Source organism: Babylonia areolata, chromosome 14, assembly GCF_041734735.1.
Source record: "Babylonia areolata isolate BAREFJ2019XMU chromosome 14, ASM4173473v1, whole genome shotgun sequence".
Classification (NCBI taxonomy): Eukaryota; Metazoa; Mollusca; class Gastropoda; order Neogastropoda; family Buccinidae; genus Babylonia; species Babylonia areolata.
In genome coordinates, this window is record NC_134889.1 from 12,664,888 (window position 1) to 12,687,623 (window position 22,736).

The window sequence follows — 22,736 nt, forward strand, 5'->3', positions numbered from 1 at the left end:
TAACCAGTAGAACATTATATTTCTAGTTCTGGTTTCGTGACCAAGCAATTATTGTTACTGCTGGCACGGTAAGTAGGTTAAATGCATACACATCACAAGGACATCAGCAACCATAACAAGAAGAATTTCTTTTAAACTTTCTCTTTCTTTCTCCCTCTCACGCTTATGTGAAAACACACACACACACACACACACACACACGATTACTCACTTGAAGTATGCAATCAACAGATTGAGCATGAGAACATTGGTGATCAGAATGTACACTCCCAGCAAAATGGGAACTACGTGACGACCAATGGGGGAAGGACACAGAACCCCTCCCTCACTCTCTGTGTACCACAGGCTGTTGTTCTGGCAGTCTGCACCTGGAGTGTGCACGTGCACAGCACACACACACACACACACACACACACACATCTTTGAGGTGTTACGGTCAGTTGAGGCAAAGAGCTTCGCGATACTGTATAAACTGCATCCCTTTAGCATGTGATGTTTTATCACAATCATCATTTCTTGGTTGTGAAATATATGCATTAAAGATTATTACCAAGAGTTCTCTTTTCAACTGATTTAAAATATTTGAACTTCAAACCATCAGATTCTGCTGAGTGGTCGTAGCACTTGTCACGCGCTTGTTCTGCACCAGTACCTGGCTCCACATCACCCAAGTGAGTTCTTTGTGAATTGGCTGGGCTGGGTTAAAACCACTGACCTGCAGGCTTTTTCTTATACATTTCAATGGGCAAAATGATGAAAATTTGTTGGGATAAACATGCCACAATGGACCCACAGTTTTGGCCTCGCTACACACACACACACACACACACACACACATACACAAACACACACACATACACACACACACACATTCACACACACACACACACACACACATACACACCTCTGTTTACCCATGACGTCATGGATGTCACATGCCTACCTCATGTGACAACGGGCCTTGTCAGCCATTTTGGAGGCCCATGCGTCTCCCCAAGATACCACAACGTGCTTTGTTGAGAACGCCAGTAAGATGCGTAGTGGTCGTGTGTGTAGTGGGTCACCACCAAAAAGGAGCAACTACCTGCATTTCCACTGCCGTGAAGGAATGACGCAAGGCTCTTTCAGGTATGAACAGTACCCCAATATCTGGAAAAATCCATCTGTGCTGGATTCTTTCCTCTTGTCTGTCACTTACTGTTCCTTCTGTGATGTCTTCTTTTTTCATTTTCTGCCTCACTAGTCCATCGTCCTGTATTTTCCTTGAATATCTTAAACATGTTGTGTTTGTCCCTGCGCATGATACATGGGTGAGTTGATAAACCAAGGTTTCGTGTGTACTATGCATCTAGTGCATGTAAGTGAACCCATGGCAATAAAGTGATTTCCATGGCATTATTATGTAGAAAAATCCACTCTGCCAATAAACCCCCCCCCAAAACTTGCAGCCAGAGAAAAAAAAAAAAAATGGGTGACGTTGCACTGTGGTGATGTGTTCTCCAAGGGGAGGGCAACCTATATTTCACACAGAGAAATCTGTTTTGGCACAAATACAATACAATACAATACAATGCAATACAATACAATACATGCACCTTTGCTCAGTGCAACACTACACAAAAGTACAAATGCTATTTGGGCCTCGCATGATAACCGCAACAAAATAAAACTTTCCAAAGTTACCATTTTATGGAGTACCTATGTTTTTTAATCTTTTTAATACAGAATGTTTTCTTCTCATGGTGATTATTTAATGTACCCCTTTGTGTCATAAGTATTTTCTTAATGTCATGCAGTCTTTACTTGTTTAGGAATGACAATGACTGTCCATGGATACAATAGTCCAGTGGACAGAGCGATGGTCTGTCAATCTGTGGGTCCTAGGTTCGGCACGAGTATTGGTGCCTGCTGGGTTCAGGGTGGGGATTTTCGCTTGCCTGCTAGTGCCTTAACCCCCTTCACATGTATACACATGCAGACAATCAAATATTTGTATTTGTTGTATTTGTATTTCTTTTTATCACAACAGATTTCTCTGTGTGAAATTCGGGCTGTTCTCCCCAGGGAGAGCGCATCGCTACACGACAACGCCACCCAATTTTCTTTTGGGGGTGGGGGGGGGGTATTTTTTTCCTGCGTGCAGCTTTATTTGTTTTTCCTATCGAAGTGGATTTTTCCACAGAATTTTGCCAGGGACAACCCTTTTGTTACTGTTGGTTCTTTTACGTGGGCTAAGTGCATGTTGCACACGGGACCTCGGTTTATTGTCTCATCCGAATGACTAGCGTCCAGACCACCACTCAAGGTTTAGTGAAGGGGGAAAAAATATTGGCAGCTGAGCCGTGATTCGAACCTGCGCGCTCAGATTCTCTCGCTTCCTAGGCAGATGCGTTACCTCAAGGCCATCACTCCACTCCAAAGTAGAGACGGCACGATCCATGTTTGTGTTTGCACCTCCTAGAAAATATATGGCATATGGATAGGGCTGCCTACATGACTGGGTAAAAATAGTTAAGTAAGAAAAACCCCACTCATAGATACGAGTGAATGTGGGAGTTGTACCCCATGAAAGAAGAATGACACATCCTGTCCATCCATGTCTTTTGTTCAATATTTGAAGCTCTTTGCGTCGTTTTCATTTCCTCCACATTCTCTGATGATAGACTCATGAGACAAAGAAAGTATTTCATGATGAACTTACCATCGATAGTCTCCAGCCCATACTCTCCAAATATGGGCCAGAATGCCACCCGTGGCAGGTAGAGGAGATAGAGGCCGTGCCAAGATGTCCCCGGGTGCAGTAAGGCCTCTGACGCTAAGCCATAAGCAAAGACGAAGATGAACAGAATGACGAGGAAGGGCACAAGGTCACCCAGCTGTGTGAGAAAACAGAACAGAGCATTTCTTCCCTGAAAATAATGTATTATATCAGTTCAAACTTCTCACACATCACATACCAATCAAATATGTGTCAGTGTGTGAACACACACATGCAGCACAGATGATCATATGATCATATAGCCTATCAATTTATCATCCTGAAACAGCAACAAACATACAACAAGAGAAGCACCGTCTTCAAGACTTGCTTGCGATACACACTTTATCAAGCAAAGGAATCATGAGAAAAAAGAAAAGAAAAGAAAATGGTTAAAATGTGTTTTGTTTTAAAATACTAATAAGTTTGTGGGACAAAAGAAAGGAAGGGGGTGGGGTGGGGTATTGGACTGGGATCGAATCATGCAAGTTCAGTTTGGGAACAAGCAGAAGTACTAACAGTGCTGCAACGCATCTGACATTATTTCGTTCATTCTTTACTTGGTCTTTTCACTTTTACAAGGGTAGGAAAAAACTCGAGGAAGGGAAAAGAAATTACTGTATATCCATGCGAGTGTGTGAGTGTGTGAATGTGTGTGTGTGTGTGTGTGTGTGTGTGTGTGCGCTTGTATGTGTATTAGATAATGAAAATAATTGGTTGACGTTTTGTTTAAAAAAAGCCCACCAACATAACAATATAACATTGGACATTAACATTTGAACCGATGTTGTTGTTTTTAGTGTGATAAAGTTATTACTGTATTCAAAGTAATAACATCGTTTAAATCTTTTTTCTTTAAAAAAACGTATTTCAATATTAAAAAAAAAAAAAATCTTTTGAGTGGTGGTAAAGGAGACGTTGTTGCCATATCCTCAGGCACACCGCAACATGTAGCTGTTTTCTTCAGATCTGCAGGGACCAGTCTACAACAGGCAGGCTGAAACTGAAATGGTCGATTCAATAGTTCTTTTGTATTCTTTCTTGTTAATACAGTATCCACTTTTAGAATATTCATATGCAGTACACACGTCGATGGCGTCGTGAGTGTCATTGTATATGTTCTGTCCAGAATTTGTATTGTCTTTTAATTGCGAAAAAAAACAAAAACAAACCCGATGTCATGCCATCTTCAAACCATACTTATGTTCCAGCAATTAGGAATATCCAGATTCTGTTTTTCTTTGAACTGGAGCCTCCACGAAATAAACCGTTAATGATCCGAAAATACGGCTTAATTCGGAAGACTTGCAACTTCTTATTGGTGTGGTTGTGAAGATTTTTCTTTTCATCCAAATTTGGTATAGGTAGACAGAGTATTCCAGAGAAAATGAAACTGTTAAAGTTTACCACACACACACACACACACACACTTTGTCACACATACACACACACGCACACACCCGAACACCGGGTTATAATATAGACTCACTTTGTTTACACAAGTGAGTCTAAAATGAAGGACAATATCTTCAAATGTAAATCACTTTAAAATTGAACAGTTTAAACAAAAGGCTTAATTTAAAATTTAAAAAAATATAGATCGTCATTTGACGTTCACGTCGCTCTGTTGCTGTGGTGGTGTCAGACTGAGCAGCTGCACATCTAATCGTCATATGTATTCAATGTACCATCTGGAAATACAACTTTGACTTGAAAATTAACAATAATGCTCACAGACGTATGCACACATGCGTACATTCCCCCCTCTGACCCTCACATACATGCACATTGTACAAGCAAAGGTTAGTGATGTCTCAAAAGTTAGAAAATGAACGCATCGGGTACTCGAAAGAAAAATCGACATAGCGCAAGTTTTGCAATGCCACTGTAACGTATGAAAAAGACACCTGAAATGTATCTTTTGAACATCTCAGATGCAAGACACAGATGACCTTTGACAAAACTCAGGATAAGTTCATGTAACCAGAAAATTTGAAAAAAACAACGCCTAAATACTTCATGAGAAACCATATTGTGTAGCAGTAGTAAAATGTAGAAGTCATCTGCTTGATCATTGTGTCAAATTGAACACTATGAGAGAACAACTTTTAAAGAATATTCAGGAATATAATCACACAGATCATGTTTCCAGTTGGCTGTGGCCAGTAAGTGATTAAGTAATGTACAACCACAATTGGGTAAATTTATCTGAATGCTGTACCTGTATATGATGTTGAGAATTCTTATTCATTTGTTTGTGTATGGCTCATGTATAAACCTTTAGGTTTCAAAACAAATAAAATTTATTGCATTTACTCTGATTACTATATTAACACACACAAGCACAAGCACACACACACACACACACACACACACACAAACACACCGTGAAACACACACATACACACACAAACACACTCATCTGAACTTATAGCCATACTTATGGCCTTAAATTATATTTCAGACATTCCGAAAACTGTCAGTGAAATTCAATTATATGTAGAATCGAAGTCAGTATTACAAGCTATAGAATCTCCAAATTCAAAGAAGCGAATTGAGATGACAATGGAAATAAAACATATTATTCACCAACTGACAAAACAGGGCATTAAAATAACTTTCTGTTGGGTACCTTCGCACTGTGGAATATCTTCAAATGAGAGGGTAGACCAAGTAGCTAGAAGAGCAGCACGTAATTTCGAAGGCGCAATACAACTTGACATCCAGTTAGATCTACATGAATACATTAGTTGTATAGAAAATGTATCTAGAAATCGATTTCAGAAATTACTTATAGATTCAAATAATCAATATTACCAATGTTGTGTAAACACAAAGAATGCAGCTAATCCCAAACATTTTCTTAATTTGACACCAGCAGCACATTCAAGAGTAATTACAAGTCTAATGTATAGAATTCGTTTAAATGCCTTTCGTACAAAATTTTCTAAAAATATAAAATGTATATGCGGTAAGCAAATAACTGTATGTCATCTACTCATTCATTGTCCGAGCATAAGACATTTAATTCCTAAAGATGTAGTTGATGACTTTTCTTCCAATATTTCATTAGCCACTGAAAAGATTTTGAATGCTTATTCATTGCTTAGAATGTTCTCGGAAATTTTAAACACCAGTCCTGTTGGTATCCTCCTTTGATGTGTTACAATTAATGTTGTTATTTATAATTACATTGTTGTAGGTTAATACTTGTTGATATGCATATACAAATTCTCCTTCCCATGACACCTCATTCAATACACACCACAATCTCTTTAGACCTTTTTCTTATAATATACTTTTCCTCTGATACATAACATGAATACTTTTTACACTAATATTCACATGCATTCCCTTTCCTTTATCCACTTCCTTACTCCTTTCCGTCTAAAAACACTTATAGTGAATAGACGTTAAACTGAAGATAAAACACTCATAATGGCACACACACACACACACACACACACACACACATGCACACACATGCACACACACACACACACACACACACGGGGCTTTCATGACAAATAAATATGAATCTGATTCTGATTCACACACACATACTGTGGCACACACACACACACACACACACACACTGTGGCACACACATTCACACACACACACACACACACACACACACACACACACACACACACACACACACATTCTAATTATCTAAAAATATACACAGACGGATCTGTTCTAGAAGATGGTAATTCAGGAGCGGCTTTTGTAATTCCTTCATTTAGATTAGAAAAATTATACTATATTGGTAGACAATATTCCATTTTCACAGCTGAACTTATAGCCATACTAATGGCCTTAAATTATATTTCAGACATTCCGAAAACTGTCAGTGAAATTCTATTATGTCTAAAAACACTTATAGTGAATAGACGTTAAACTGAAGATAAAACACACACACACACAGACCATGTTCCAGATCATGGGGAGCATGGGTCCAATGGAACGACTGACGGTCAAGACACGCAGCAGTCTCAGGACGAAGAGGACGTAGACCAGACTCAGCACAACATGCCCTGCTTCTGACCATGGTACTGCCAGTCGCAATGTGTAGCTGAAAAACAGGGCACAGTTAACAACATCCATGCAGCAGTGTTTCTATGTTTATCTTTGCATCTCTCTCTCTCTCTCTCTCTCTCTGTGTGTGTGTGTGTGTGTGTGTGTGTGTGTGGCATCACCATTAAACTGAAAACCGTCCAACAGTTCTGCTACCTCCGAAGAATCATCTCCACTGACACCAGCACTGATAAGGAAGTGGACAACAGACTGGCCATGGCCAACAGAGCCTTTGGAAGACACCTCAAGAGAGTGTGAAACAAGTACCACCTCAAAACAGAGAAAAAGATGTGTCTACAGAGCCGTGATGTTAAACACTCTCCTTTACAGCTCTGCGTCTTGGGTCACCTACCGAAGCCACATTCTCCTCCTGGAGAGATTCCAGCAACACTGCTTCCGCTCCATCTTGAGGATCCATACGAGTGACTTCATGAGTACGTCACATATAACTTCAATCTCAGGTCATCACCAACACACACACACACACACACACACACACACACTCACTCACAAACGCATATGTACACATATGTACGTCATTCACACACACACACACACACACACACACACACACACACACACATAAGTGGGAAAGATAATAGAAAGGGGGGCAAGGGGGTTGGGGGGCGAAGGGACATACTTGAGAGAAACAAAGAGATTGAAGTTTGTGATACAAATACCATCATTGAATAAACTTTCAAAATAATTTGAAATACTGGTTTGCACACAATTAACAAAATCAAGAAAACTCAGTTGACGTCTCCAAATGGTGAAGATTGCTTTTTGGGACGGAATGGCAGTCATGGAATATTTTTGTGGACATCCCCCAAGCTTTAAACTATTTTGTTTGGCATCACATGAAAATGGTAAGAATGTGCTCCAATTACTTCTTCATGCAAGCTGCTGAATTACATTTCTGTCTGAATTCACTGGGCACTGTGCACGAAAACAGAAAACTCACATCTTCAAAGCGACATTTGATGATATTTATACACAGGACAGGGTATATCTACATTTCATTCAGAAGGAAATGCAGTTTATGTATGTTTATGTCAGATATACCTGGTCTGAATCATTTATACATTTTTATGTCAAATATGAATCTGAATCAGATGAAGGTATCCCGGGTGGTTTTTGTTTGTTTGTTTTTTTTGTCTGTGTGTGACTGAAACAGACTTTTAAATCTATGTTTTGAATATTCTAAACACTACACACAATGTCTTCCAAGTTGCTTTATTGTTTCTGTTTCAGTTTTAAAGAGGCACCAAAGCGTGTGGACTGATCCATATATGCTACACCATATCAGCTTTAAAAAAGATGTCTGACCAACAAATTAACGCAATGCGCTGGTAAAATCTTGAAAAGAGGTTTTGCGACATCGTCTTAACACCCCAGCAATGTTTATCAACCCCTTGAAAATAGAGTTTAGGGTTTTAAGATAGAACATACAGTTTAACAATGAATAAAGCTTGTTTTAAGCTTTTGTCACAAAGTGCAGTATGGCAAAAACATAAAGGAACTTAACCATATCATCATTTCAAATCACGGAAATGGGACTTACAAGGTTCAGCATGGATATTGACAATAATTATTCTCTTGTTAACATTAACAGTACAAATGCTTGTGGGATCATAGAAGTTCCTGAAAGACAGAAAGGAGGAAAGAAAGCAAGGACGAAAGAACGACAGTAGGAAAAATAACGCCCAACACACATCAGGCCTTCTAATTCAAGATGTAGTGATGGATGAGAGACATCAACGGAACACTCATGAACTGAAAGAAACCTTTTAAGTTTCACTCCCTTACCAGCTGACAATGAATTACCAGGAAAACATCATTATTGCACACAGGCACAGTATACATACCCCAGCGCAAAGATGGCGACACTCACGACATCCAGGATATTCCACGTGTCAGAAAAGTAGATGGAGAGTTTGGTTTTGAAAGTGGGCTGGTTGCTGGTGCGGCTCAACAGGAAGCCTTTAGGTTCAAGGCACTGTGTGGAAGGTGAGAATCACTGTCAACATCAGCATTAACATCAAGCCTTTAAGGCAGCCATTGCAGACGAGACGTCAGGGGACTACAGGAAACTGCTAATCAGGATCCTCAATCCGCATCATGATAGCGCTTGATAATGCAATATAAATGTATTATCATGACTATTATCATCACTGTGCAGAGTAAGCCACACACACACACACACACAAAAACAAACACACAATAAAAACAACAACGAAAAAAACAAAAAAACAAAAACAACAACAACAACAACAAAAAAAACCCCAACAACATCAAGCCTTTATGTTAAAGGCACTGTGCACAAGAAGAGAGATCACTATCAGCATCAGCATTAGCATCACCTTGTCTGTTATCTTAGTCATTACTGCCATCCTCATCATAATCGTCATCGTCTTGGTCATGAATCTGTTATTTTCAATTCCACAACAGGCATATAAATGATTAAAATGATGTATAGTTGTATGGGTAAGTGAATATATGGCACTATCTTATGAACTTAAAGAATGTTCTTAAAGAATAACAACAACCAATCATCCAAACAAGCAAGACGCATCACCTTCATGATTCACGTGTGATTCCTACAGATTTGAAGTGGGAACAACAAGCTGCATTGAGAAACAAACTGAGGAGTGCTGGGTGGCAACCAGCAGCTAAATAAACATGATGTTCTGATTGATGTGCATGTGATCAAACAATCTGACTCAAACAATATGAAGTTGATTGTTCAGGGCTCAGACTGACAGACAACTCGAATACAAAGTGGCGACTGATGAACAGTGGGTTTGTTTGGAAAGTGCCAAAATCCTATCAAAAATAAATATCAATGTAGATTCACCGAGAACATGTTTTTGCAAAACCGAAAGTTGTGTGCTGGAGTGTACATTTCTACAAAAATCAGGTGGTCCTCTCAACATTAAAATTCCACAGTTCTAAAGTGCAGTAAAATGTTAGGATCTAACCAGTAGATGTTTTAGTCTTTTCCCGACTTTATCATGTTTTCCGATTTGGATGAAAAAAAACCAAACTTGTCCAACTCACTCTCAGAAACCAACACTCTTTGCATAATGTGGACGAAGAGCCAAAGAAATATGAAGTAAAGACCTATTTCATTTTTGACTCACTTGTGCAAACAAAGTGAGTCTATGTTTTAACCCGGTGTTCGGTTGTGTGTGTGTGTGTGTGTGTGTGTGTGTGTGTGTGTGTGTGTGTGTGTGTGTGTCCATGGTAAACTTAACATTGACATATTCTCTGCAAATACTTTGTCAGTTGACATCAAATTAGGCATAAAAATAGGAAAAATTCAGTTATTTCCAGTCATCTTGTTTAAAACAATATTGCACCTCTGGGATGGGCACAAAAAAATAAAAAAGATGTCTTTGGTGCAGATAGTAAAAAAGGGAAATTAATCTGTAATTAATGCTATGGGGCTTAATTTGCTTAAAACCAATCTTTCTCATTTTAAACATTACATTTTGAAATTATACTCAATACATACAAAGCTTGTGTGTTTTACTCTCAGTGTACAGGGCATTCACTATGTTAATTCGCCCAAGTGGTCTTTTTCGGAAAATACTAAAATCAATACGACGAGTGGACTTTACAGATCTGTTGGCTGAGCCCTGAAGGTCATGGGCAAAAATCAATTGCTACACATATTTATACACATTCAAAGCGCGTGCTCATATTCTTCGCGAACGCGAACGAAGCCATTTTGTTTCAAGTTGTTGACCTGCCTGTTCAATCCTATATTCAATGGACAATACACGATAACATGTGATGAAAAGTTGGAGAAGGAGACTTAAATATTTATTCAGAGAAAGATTTGTAAACGCCTCAACACTTACTGGATTATGCCCCAAACTGCCATAAAATATCCACAGAATCAGTTGGAATTCACAGTTAAAAATTGTAAACCATGCGAGTTAATACCCTTGAACTGATCACGATGAAGCGAAAAAATGTCCTGTCTTGACTTTTCTCAAAATGAAGTCCTTTTCACTTCTTACGACGCCAGTTTAGAAGTACTTGTACTTGGCTCTACATGTTATTAGTTTAACAAAATACTCAATTTTCATATCAACTTTAAAAATATAAAACTAGAATGAACATAAAAGAGAAATTGAATCGACCGTGTCGTACTACATTCCCGGCGGGTGTAACTAAACTTGTACATCTATCTAAATCTAGAGAAAACGGCTAAATGTTGCAGTGTGATTGGGGCGATAGCCACGTCTCCTTTACCGCGGCTTAAAAAAGAATTTTTTTTATTGCCCTTAAAGATTTTCTGAATGCCCAAGATACACCAGAATAATATGATTTAAACAGCGTTCTCACTGCGAATACCACAATTGATTTATCGCCCTTTAAAAAAGTATGTTAAAATATTAAATTTTTGAACGTCAGTTAAGGAGTCACGATAGTGTAATGGGTAAGACAGTTTCTTCTCACCCGAACACGTGGGGTTCGAATCTAGGTTGGCCTTTTTTTTTTTTTTTTTTTTTTTTTTTTTTTTTTTTAACCCGAAGCTTTATAATAACAAATACAGAACACATTTTAACGATTAGATTTTTCTTTTTAAGTGTATCACAAGTGAGTCCGTCTTGAAGGCCTTGCCTCTCTTGTTTTTTCTAGAAATGACAACATTTCAGTATTCATTCCTTTTAATAAAAAAACCCCCCAAAACCCAACAGATTTAAGGCCTGAAAAGCAAAGGTTTTATCACAAGTGCATGTGTAGTGTGTGTTAAGCATAACGGTGTCAAGTCCTAGACTGTAAGGCAAGTGGATCTGGTTCTTTGGACAATTATTCGTGAACAGTATGCGCCAAGTGATGATGAATCTGCATACAAGATTCGGCAAGTAAAATCCATTCTCCTTCCCCTCCTTTCAATATGTTCTCACAAATTACGGATACGATCCACATTCCCATTTCATGTCTGATAACTTGTGTTGCCCCGGTGTTGTAGTCCTGGCACTGACCAGCTGTTGTCACCACCAGTTATATGATGTCTCGTTACTTGTACTTTACTGGTACTAAAAATGAATAAGCACACGCAATGTGTGAAAAGAAACAGTCGTGAAAGCTGAATGACAGGTAACAGACTTGTACTTTCAATCTGAGTCATGTGCTGGGATCCCGCGGCTCCTGGTGGGTATAAGCACACGAAATATCAAATATGCATACTGAGCCTTTCACAACTATCAGAAACTGACACTGGTCAGTAAAACGTAAAAGATAAAGGCCGGTTTTATGAAGACTTTCACTTAACATTTGTTGTCATGAATAGCTTTATTTGTGCCGTGAGAAACCGCCTGAAAAATTCTGAGGACGGCTGCAGAAATCCACTCTGAACGTACAACAAAAAATGCACACCCACACACCCTCACACACCACACCTACCTCTTGGTCTCTCTCATTCTAATACGATATATGTGAACTGATGTTAAAATTAATGAAAGCAACACACACACACACTGTGGCGCACAATCACTGTGGCGCACAATCACTGTGACACGCACGCACACACACACAAACACACATACACAAACAAACAAGCAAAAACACACACACACAATCAAAATACACCATTATTCCACCGTTCACAGCTATTCCACGCGCACACACACACACACAAAATCATGAAACACACACACACACACACTGTGGCGCGTGCACGCGCGCGCACACACACACACACAAATATATACATACATCGTGGCACACACACACTGTGGCGCGCCCACTCACCCACACACACATACTGTGGCATGCGCGCACACACACACACACACACCACATTGCATACCTGCACAATTTCCTCCACCAAGAAAGACAGGGTCCACACAATGACTGTGATGTCCAAGGGAGACAACGACCCCCTTCCTGGCTGGAAGATGATCACGTGTCCATAGAGAACCAAGAAGATGAGATAGAATACCTGTGGACGTGAACAGAATTCGGGCAACTATTGTTGACAAGGCCAAATGTTAGACGTCATCAACTTCATGCACAGCTTTTCAGTTTCTCTCTCCCTCTCACACATACACTCTCTCTCCTTCCGGTACGCCGTGATACAGAACGTGTTTAAGTGCTCTCCGTATTTGTGATATAAATGATGATTCAGAGTGCACCATCAACAAAATGAGGTGATATACTGTTTTATAATTCATTCTTCTTACTTATTGTCAATTTACCATCATGTGATCAGGCGTGTTCCATCTGATGTGCTTGGATTATATGTGGTGGTGATGTGCGTGCTTGTGTGAAGCCCAGCCGACATGACCTAATTTGTTCAGCAGACTGCTACAGCAAGGTTCTGTAGCCAGCATGGATCGAGTGACGCGATCCATGCAAAAGACTGGGTCAGCGTTCGAGGATCAATTCCTTGAACGCATCATAGACACAATGGACCCCATACAGAAAACATTTGACACTGTATCAGAGCATATGCCCCATTGGCGATATGCAATCATACAACGCTATGTAGGGGACTATACACCCAAACACATATCAAGTAAGTGGACTGACATCGCCACCAGTTGACAAAAGTATGGCAAACCCATACGAGCCGACTGCTGTGCCCTTCCACCAGACCTATTGCAATCTTCATTGGAGATTTGTTTCAGCGACAAACCGCAAAAAAAGGTGCCCGACTCAGCGGGAACCACAGACACTGCCTACAGCTGACCAAGACACCACACTGCTCCCTGTATCTCTTCCCTCCACCATGTCTGATTGCCCTACTCCTGCTCCCTGTCTCTCAGCGGATAACTCGCTTCCCGGCAGCGGTCTCCCAGATGTCGGCCTGACGCCACTCTCCACGTTACTCACCCCAGACACTTCACAGCTCCCCATTCCTTCAGACCGGCACAGCTCTATCGAACAACCACGTGCTAACCACATCATTGCAGTAGAAGACTTCAACAGAGACGGCCTGACGACAGACACGACAGACTCTACGGACACCAACCACGAAGTCACAAACACATCGACAACGGCAACAGACAACTCTAGCAATGACAGCGTTATGACAGAACAACCATACAGTCTCTCCTCCCTCCCTGACCACACCAACACACAGCCTTCACCTAGTGTAAGTGTCAATAACACTGCAGAAAACGACAAGAGCAATGACAACACAGAACACGACAGAGACAGCGACATGACACAAATTACCAGCCCCGCCCCTCCTCCCTCCCTGATCATGCAGACCAATCGTTCAACAACGTGAGTGAGGAGGAGCAGACCTCAGAAGACGACAACAGCAACAACAGCACTGCCAACATTCCCACAACATGCAGTTGCTGTCATGATGATTATATCCCCAGGGATGAATTCATCAGAGTGACAGAGCATTTTGAAAGTAAACAACAATCCCTAGAGGCTGAAATTTCTTCCCTGAGGTCTGCCTTACAACAAGCAAGGCAATCCTTCAAGACCGAGCTGGATGCCCTTCAGACACAGCTCCGCAACCTGCCTGCTCTCTCCAGAACCAAACCACCCAACCCCAACAAGTCCAGAAGCCAACACCCCAAATCCCCGAAAGAACGTCCACCCCAGTGTATTGAGCCCCTCCCCTCACAGCCCACCTGCACACCTACACCTGACACGCCCCCCTCGTCCAGTCAAAATGACACGTCATCCCTAAATGCTCCAGTCACCTCACCTCTCTCCACCACCCCTCTCCAAGCTGTTGCCAAGGAAACGACTGTTGTACTCCTCGGAGACTCTACAATCAGGCACGTCAACCCTGCACACTACACCTCCCCCCCTGCTAAACACCAGACAGTTTGTTCCACCGATCTGACTGTCTCCGGCCTCACGGAGTGGCTTCTTCGGCAGACCCCATCCCACACCGTGAAGAAAGCGATAGTTCACGTGGGAATCAATGACTGCCGTGAGCACCAACCAACAACAGAGGCCACAGGTGTCACAACACAGCAGTGGGAGAATCTCATCGCACAGTGTCGACGTGCCTTTCCAAAGGCACAGTTACAGGCCTCCTCTATCATTCCTGCTAGAGGACGACACCCCCTCAACGCTGTCATCCATCCCAGCAACAACAAATTGAAAGAGGTCCGCAGTGTCATGAAGGTTCTGTTCATGGACCATCTCAACACCTTCACCACACAAAGTGGGTCACCAAGACTGGCCTTGTATGCGAGTGCAACTCAGCCCAGTAAAAAGGGTATCGCATGCATCACAGAAAATATTTTCCCTAAAAAGCTATCTCCCCTTTTGTCCACACCCCCTTCTCTCCACGCCCCACCACACTCTCTTATTCCTGCTGCCCCGCCCACCCAAGCACCAGCCTGGCGTGTCGGACGTTCCAACAGGAATGGTCGAAAGACCCCCCTCCTCCCCCCTCCCTTAAACCAGGCAGACTACCCAGTTTTGCCATCTCATCAGCGGTCACTCCTTCCCCAATCCAAACCCCGCGATTCTAGCCCGTCCCACCATCCTCCTTCCAAACCACCCCCCACCACCATTCACGTCAGTACTTCAGACCACGGCAAGTCCAACTACTTTCTTCACGCGCGGAACGGAGCGCCCTCCCCCCTCTTCCCCGTCCACTTGGTCAGCCAGCCAGTCAGCACAGACGCAGCGAAGCGAGACCGTGACCCGACCCCAGCATCACTTCTCCTGCCCGCCGCCATCCTTCAGTCACGCCAACAGTGCACACAGTGCTGAACGCAGGGCACCGTGGTCATACGGTGCTCTGTACAGACCCATGGCACCACCACACCTTCCTCCCCCTGTGCACCACTCTGCCTTCCCCGTCCACACACCACCACCACATCTGTGGTACAACTGGCCGCCACCTGCTTTCTTCCCCCCATTTGGTTATAACTTTTGAAACTTTTTCAACATGTATATTCATGTGTGTGTGTGTGTGGGTGTGTGTGTGTGTGTGTGTTTTGAAACAAGTGAGGTAAAGAACTGAACCCTGATGCTGGCAGTCGGAACAACCCTGTTAAAGAATAACCCGAACCTTAAAGAATAACCTGAACTCTGGTGAACCTTCTCAGAGTGCTGCTATTGCACAAACTGTGTAAGATATTCCTTGAACTTGACTCATCGTGACCTTTTACCTTTGTGCTATTATTTCCCCCTTATTATTATTATTATTTGATCTTATTCTTATTTTATTGTTTTTCTTTTCATGGATTCTTTCGTATAGTTACCTCCCTACGGTGCTACCGAACAATAACAAGCTGCAAACTGTGCGGGACGATTGTGAACTCTTAAATCACAGTGACACTCCTTTCCTACTTTCACATTATTATTGTGGGTGCGGGTTTTCCTGTTTAAGTTGAGGGTGTACATTGTGTTGTATTTTGACATTTTATTTGGTTGTTCCAGTAGCTGTATTGGAGCTGTCAGCTACTTTTTTGAGTTAAAAAGATGTCAGACTTACATGGAAATACCGTGCGGTTTGGCCAAGCCAACGGGACAAGAATTGCTCACTTAAATGTCTACCATTTATATAACAAAATACCTGATACATCTTTTGAATGGACCCCCTATCATCCACGTGCTTGGACTCAGTGAAACGCGTCTTGACTCCCGAATAACAAACGAAATGCTGTCGATCCCCAACTATGACATAATTCGTCGGGATGCAGTCAGCCATGGTGAAACTGGACTTGCAATCTATATACACAATAGTATATCCCAGTATGTCATAAGGAGAACTGATTTAGAGAACACAATGGTTGAGTGCATCTGGATCGAAATGAAATATTGTATGTCGCCCCCCATTCTTCTTGGATACCTATACAGAAACCCTGCATCGCCATATACCTGGCTTGATGACTTTGTGCATATGATGAATCAAGTTAACACTTGTAACCGCAACACCTTACTGCTTGGTGACTTTAACTATGACCTATCAAAACCCCAACCAGCCTGCAGTCAACCATCACACTTTTTGGCTTACACCAATTGATAAAAAATCCTACTAGAGTTACGTCCACTTCCTCTACCCTATTGGATCACATATACACTAATAACGAACACTCGATAACCGATATGAACGTGTTAGACAAGAGCATCAGTGACCATTCTGTTATCGTCTGCACTTTGCTATATAAACCCCCTAAATCACCAAGCAAAGGTCATACAACTATATACTACAGATCTTTCAAGAACTTCGACAAAATTGTTTTTTTCCACGATCTCAGCTTAGCACCGTTCGATAATGTTTTGAATTCCTCTGACCCAACCGAAGCTCTAGACACTTTTTATGACATACTACTCTCTATAATAGATAAGCAAGCGCCATTTCGGAGGAAAAGAGTTAAATGTCCCCATCTTCCCGGCTGGCTCACACCCGAAATCTTAGAAGCAATGGATAAACGCGATAGCCTTAAACGCGAAACAAAGAAAAAAGAGAAAGAAAATTTAGAACATTTACCAGAGTCTATTAAAAGACAAAAACAACGTGAAAAAGAAAATAAGAAAGCAGACTACAAAAAACAAAGAAACAAAATAACAGATCTCATTCGTGCTTCAAAACAAGCACACTTCAACAAATTGTTAACAACCAACAGAGATACTTCCTCCCTATGGCAAGCAATTAATGAAATTACCAACAAGTCTCGTGTTAAAATTCAAAAACACTACACATGGTCGCCTGATGAATTCAACAATCATTTCCTAAACATAGCTGAGTCAACAAAATCTAACGAAACACTGTCAACGGAAAATTATATAGTGCCATCCTCTCTTTTAATGTTCTGTAACAGCAGAATAGAACGAGAAGATTCCTTCAAGATACCTCCTCTTGCAGTCCATGAAGTTGGTGCTCTCATTTCCAGTCTAAGAAACAAAAAATCAATAGGACCTGATGGTATTAATGCTTCTCTATTAAAACTCGCTCTCCCTTACATCGTTGTCCCCCTTACATTCATATACAATCTGTGCATCGAACAGGGTATGATTCCAACCGGCTCTTAAGTCAGCGAAAGTTATTCCATTACCGAAGTCAAAAGACACGTCTGATCTGAACAACTTTAGACCTATTTCGCTTCTGTCAGTGTTGTCGAAACCACTCGAAAGACATGTTCATAAACATCTTATGCAATATCTGGAAAAACATAAACTTTTCCATCCTTTGCAGTCAGGTTTCCGACATCGTCACTCATGTCAAACAGCGTTAGTCCATCTGTGTGATTCATGGTTGTCTGGCATCAACCGCAGTGAAATCGTAGGCGCTGTTTTTCTTGACTTATAGAAAGCTTTTGATCTCGTTGACCACGAAATATTACTCACAAAATTGTCATTGTATCTCACAGACCCCTCTACGCTGTCCTTTTTCGAATCATTCCTTACCGACAGAACACAACATGTGTTCACCAATGGGAGATTCTCTTCTACGGGAGCAATAAAAAGTGGAGTTCCCCAAGGATCAGTTTTAAGGCCGCTTCTATTCTGCATATTTATCAATGATCTTCCTTTGTCTTTATCAGACTCCAGAGTCTCGTGTGACCTTTTTGCTGATGACACTTCCCTTCATTCCAGTGCTGTCAGCGTTGCCTCAGTTCAGAATTCTCTTCAAGCGGGCTTAATTGATGTTTCTAAATGGTGCAAATCCAACTGTATGACACTTCATCCCCAAAAAACAAAGAGTATGATTATCACGTCAAGACAAAAGCACCTAGAAAATCCCCTTGTTCTCACCCTGAATGTCGATGATACCTCCATAGATCAAGTTCGCGAGCACCGCGTCTTGGTAGTCATAATTGATGAAGAACTGAAATGGCAAGCTCACATTGATTCTGTCTGTAAAAGGTTGGCACGCAGTCTGTTCTTACTCAATCAGCTCAGACCTTACATAAACAGTGAAGCTCGCAAAATGTTCTTCCACGCTCACTGTCTTTCTCACGTCAACTATGCATCTGTTGTCTGGAGCTATGCTGCAGATGTTCATCTTAAGAAACTAAATTCTCTCCACAAGAGAGCAGCCAAATTCTACCAGATCACTCACTGTCAACGTTAGAAAAGGAAGTCAGATTAAATATCCTTCCACTTCAAAACCAGCTAGAATTCAACAAAGCATTACTCATGTACAAAACACACAATAACTTGGCACCGCAATATCTCCAGCACCTGCTCACACGAGCTTCATGTCGATACGGCTCTAACAAATTCATTTTGCCACGTACCCGAATTGATTTGTTCAAAACTAGTTTTGCATTTTCGGGTGCATCCCTGTGGAACTCCCTTCCTTTGCATATACAAACGGGCAATTCTCTTCCTATTTTCAAATCAAGTCTGCATAAACATCTTCACCCTTTCCAACAGTAAATAACTCTGATCTTTAAATTACTGTAGACAGTAACAAAGGGGTCAGTTATGTCTTATTTATTGTATCAGTCATTTATGCTGTTGTTGTTTCTTCCTTGCTTTCTCATTTTATCGTGTTTTGTTTTGCTCTCTCTCTCTCTCTTTTTTCTTCTTCTTCTTCTTCTCTCGTTCTGTTTCTTATGCATGCATAATCTATTCATTTCGTTCTATCATAATCGTGACAAGTGTTCAAGTAATATTGGTGATGGTGGTAGTCACTGTAGTATGCTGCACTTGCCACACATAGATTTCAGAGACAGTAACAATACCGTACCTTTTGAACACCCGGATGTTTCTGGAACTTCTATATTGATGACATCTCTCTCTCTCTCTCTCTCTCTCTCTCTCTGTGACTCACTGTCCTATCCATCTGTCAATCTTAGTGTATGGGGGGAGTGAAGGGGTGCTGTCAGTGTCTGTGCGCGCGCGTGTGTGTATGTATGTGTGTGCACTCGCACGCGAGCGTCAGTGTGTGTATGCATGTGTGTGCACGGATGTGGGTGTGTGTGGAGGGCCGGGGGGTGTTTTCTTCATTATGTATACAGTTCTGCATGAAAACCTTTTCCTTTCATTTATGTGTGTGCTATTTGTAATAGATGTAGATTAGCAAGGACAGATTGGAAGAATAGGCAATGCCTAAAATCTTAATCCTTGAATAAAAACGTTTTGATTTCTGAGTTCCGAGTTCTCTTTTTTCTTTTTTTTTTCCTGCCCCATCATCTGCACCGTTTCAGTGGCATTACTCCCATGCCGCTCATTTACATTCCCCCATACACGGCCACACCCGGGTTCGTCCGTCACAGTTCCAGCGTCGGCAGTCCACAGGGAACCATCGATGTTAGGTCGCCTGGAGGTCACACACCAGAGGAGACCCTGCACTGCTGCTGAGTCACTTCGGTGGTGTTCAGTGGTGCCTATTCTGATTTAACGTACTTAGGACACCACCTACTAAGCCCCCTACTAACGACAATAATGGCTTAGTCGCAGAGCCAGACTGAGTGAGCGTCCCTCCCAGAGTGGAGACCGCCACCACGTCCATCAAACAACAGCTCCCCCCCCCACCCCTCCCCCTCCCCCCCATGAATCTGTCGACACTGACGACATTGACAGGACTCACCCCGAGCACGAAAGTGGAGGGGTATCGAAACTGAGGTCACCATGAGAGTAGGGCACGAAAGGCCACAGACTTTGAGACGGTTTTGTTTATATTGATGATGATGGAGGAGGAAGATGACGATGACAATGTTGCTATGGAGGTCCATTTTGGTTTAGGACTGCGTGACAAGGCTGTACTCTTCGCTTCCTGTCATAATGGTATCCCAGGCCGAGAGATACAGATACTTGCAGTGTTGGTCAGGTAATTAGAGCAACACGCCCAAAGACGCATCCTTCAAGTGGATGACACTCGACTGTGTGGTCCCAGTCTCCCCATTTAAGCCCACAGCATACTCAATTCTGGGTAGGAGCCGGCCACGGGCCGAAAAACCCACCGCCGCTGGGATTCGAACCCGCGTCCTCCCAGCCATCAGTCCGCGACGCTAACCACTTCGCCACGGCGGCTGGTGCTTTTCAGTCTCTCTGTTTCTTTCGGTCTCAATCTGTCATAAACAGCAGTGTATAATTACGGTATTATATTTCATGTTTGAATTATTGGCCCAGCACAATGGCAAAAACTTCGGGTCCCAGGGACTCTCATCTGGGACATGTCCTATTGGTATTGTACACCACTGGTGTGGTCTGCTCTTGCCGATGCTCGTCACGAAAGGTTTGCTGAGGATACCACACCCTTTCATTCCCTACCTCTTGAAAACAACAATACCTTTCCTCTTTGCGAGACTTCTCTGATGTCAGCCCGGATGCTTGAACTGAAAATTTATCAAAACAAAACTAAAGCAGTTCTATTTGCATTTGCTTTCCCTTCCTCTCGTCTTCATCTTTCACAGTCAGTTAACCCGGCTCAGCAAAGTTTGTTTCAAAATGTCTTTGAAAGATCTTGGTTTATGTTTTTGATTGAATTTTGCACGGATTATCACATCAGCAAAACATGTCAATCTGCTTTTACTGAAATCAGACGGATCATTCTTCACCTGTCAGTTACTCACTGAAGCGGTTTCCAGAATCTGGTCACTTCTTGCATACAATGATTTATCATTGCAACTCTTTTCTGATTGTTATCCTTCTGTCATTTAACCTCTTCAAACTGTTCACAATGTTGTAGACGAATTACCTCTAAGCATAAGAAGCTACATTGGTTGCGTGTTGAGCAGCGTATTAAAATCGAATTTTGCTGTCTGTATTTCAAACTCCTTTCAAGATTCGCTATACATTCCTTATCAAAACTTTTTTTCAAAGCTCAAACACTCAGATCTTCTCTGTGTCCAGACATAATGTCGCATGCTTTAACAAACAGCAACACGGAATGAGAACCTTCTGTTGTTAAGGACCACAACTCTGCGACTCTCTTCCACATTCCGTCAGACATTCCACATCATGGTCATGTTTCAAGCATCTATCTTTCCCTTCGAGGCAGTACTGTACTGGCCGTCTGCAATCCATTGCAGATCTACCTTCCTTTTCTCTAACAGGTAAAAATGTACCTATGTGGAGCGAATGTGACGTCAGGTGTACGTGTGTCTCCTTCTTATTCCATTTGAGTATCCACAATCATCAGGTTGATTTCGCGATACTGTTATGGTCGAGGTTTCGATGGTCGAATGTAAAAAACAAACAAACAAACAAACAAAAACAAAAAACAACAACAAAACAAAACAAAAAAAAACAAACAAACCAAAAACAAAAACAAAAAAACCTACATTTGACCCAGCCAGTGAAGACCAGTTCAGCGGGACAAACATGATGTTGAATCAGCAGGAACCCCGAAGAAAAAACAACAAAAAAAAACAACAACAACAAAAAACAGAGTTAAGAATGTTCTACTGGAAGACTGGAACATGCCCAGGGAGGGGGCAGAGACTGCTTCCTCAAGTAGTGTGTTCCATTCCTTGATGGTCTGTGGGAAGAATGAATTTCTACGGTATTCAGTGTGGCAGTGGATGGTACAGAACTGCTGAGTGTGTCCTCGTCTTTGACGACATGATGCTGGGATGAGTCTGATGTTGTTGCCCTGGACCAGGCCCAGCAGGATTTTGTACAGCATAGTGAGCCTGGCTAACTTCCTGTGGTGCTCGAGTGTGGGCCACCCTATCTGTTAGATCATGTTAGTTACACTGGAGGTGTTGTGGTAGCGGTTGAGCACGAAGCAAGCCACCCTTCTCTGTACTGCTTCGATTTTGTCCACGTTCATCTGTATGTAGGGGTCCCAAATTAGCATACTCCAGCATGTGTCTGACAAGAGTCAGATATGCTCTCTCCCTCAGTTCTGTTGAACAGGTTTCTCCGCAAAATGCCCAGCATCTTGTTTGCCCTAAATATGATGTTCTCTATATGAGGACTGTGCACTCTCTGGGTGGAACTCCATGTCCCAACTTCTTTCCCAGTCTGCCAGGCGATGGAGATCCTGTTGCAGCTGGTG

At 41.9% G+C, this 22,736-nt stretch overlaps 1 protein-coding gene across 3 annotated transcripts in view; it reads right to left on the minus strand.

Annotated features, from left to right (window-relative positions):
* LOC143289823 (uncharacterized) overlaps positions 1–22,736 on the minus strand; it is a 135,687-nt gene that overhangs the window by 22,478 nt on the left and 90,473 nt on the right. For 2 of the 3 annotated variants that reach the window (XM_076598998.1, XM_076598997.1), the window contains exons 22-26: positions 12,663–12,794; positions 8,704–8,834; positions 6,692–6,836; positions 2,702–2,876; positions 212–368 (exon numbers count right to left, since the gene is read on the minus strand). In XM_076598998.1, coding sequence (XP_076455113.1) covers positions 212–368; positions 2,702–2,876; positions 6,692–6,836; positions 8,704–8,834; positions 12,663–12,794 — 740 coding nt within the window. Of the gene's footprint in view, positions 1–211; positions 369–388; positions 1,150–2,701; positions 2,877–6,691; positions 6,837–8,703; positions 8,835–12,662; positions 12,795–22,736 lie in introns of those variants that run through there. The other variant, XM_076598999.1, reaches the window with a different exon arrangement.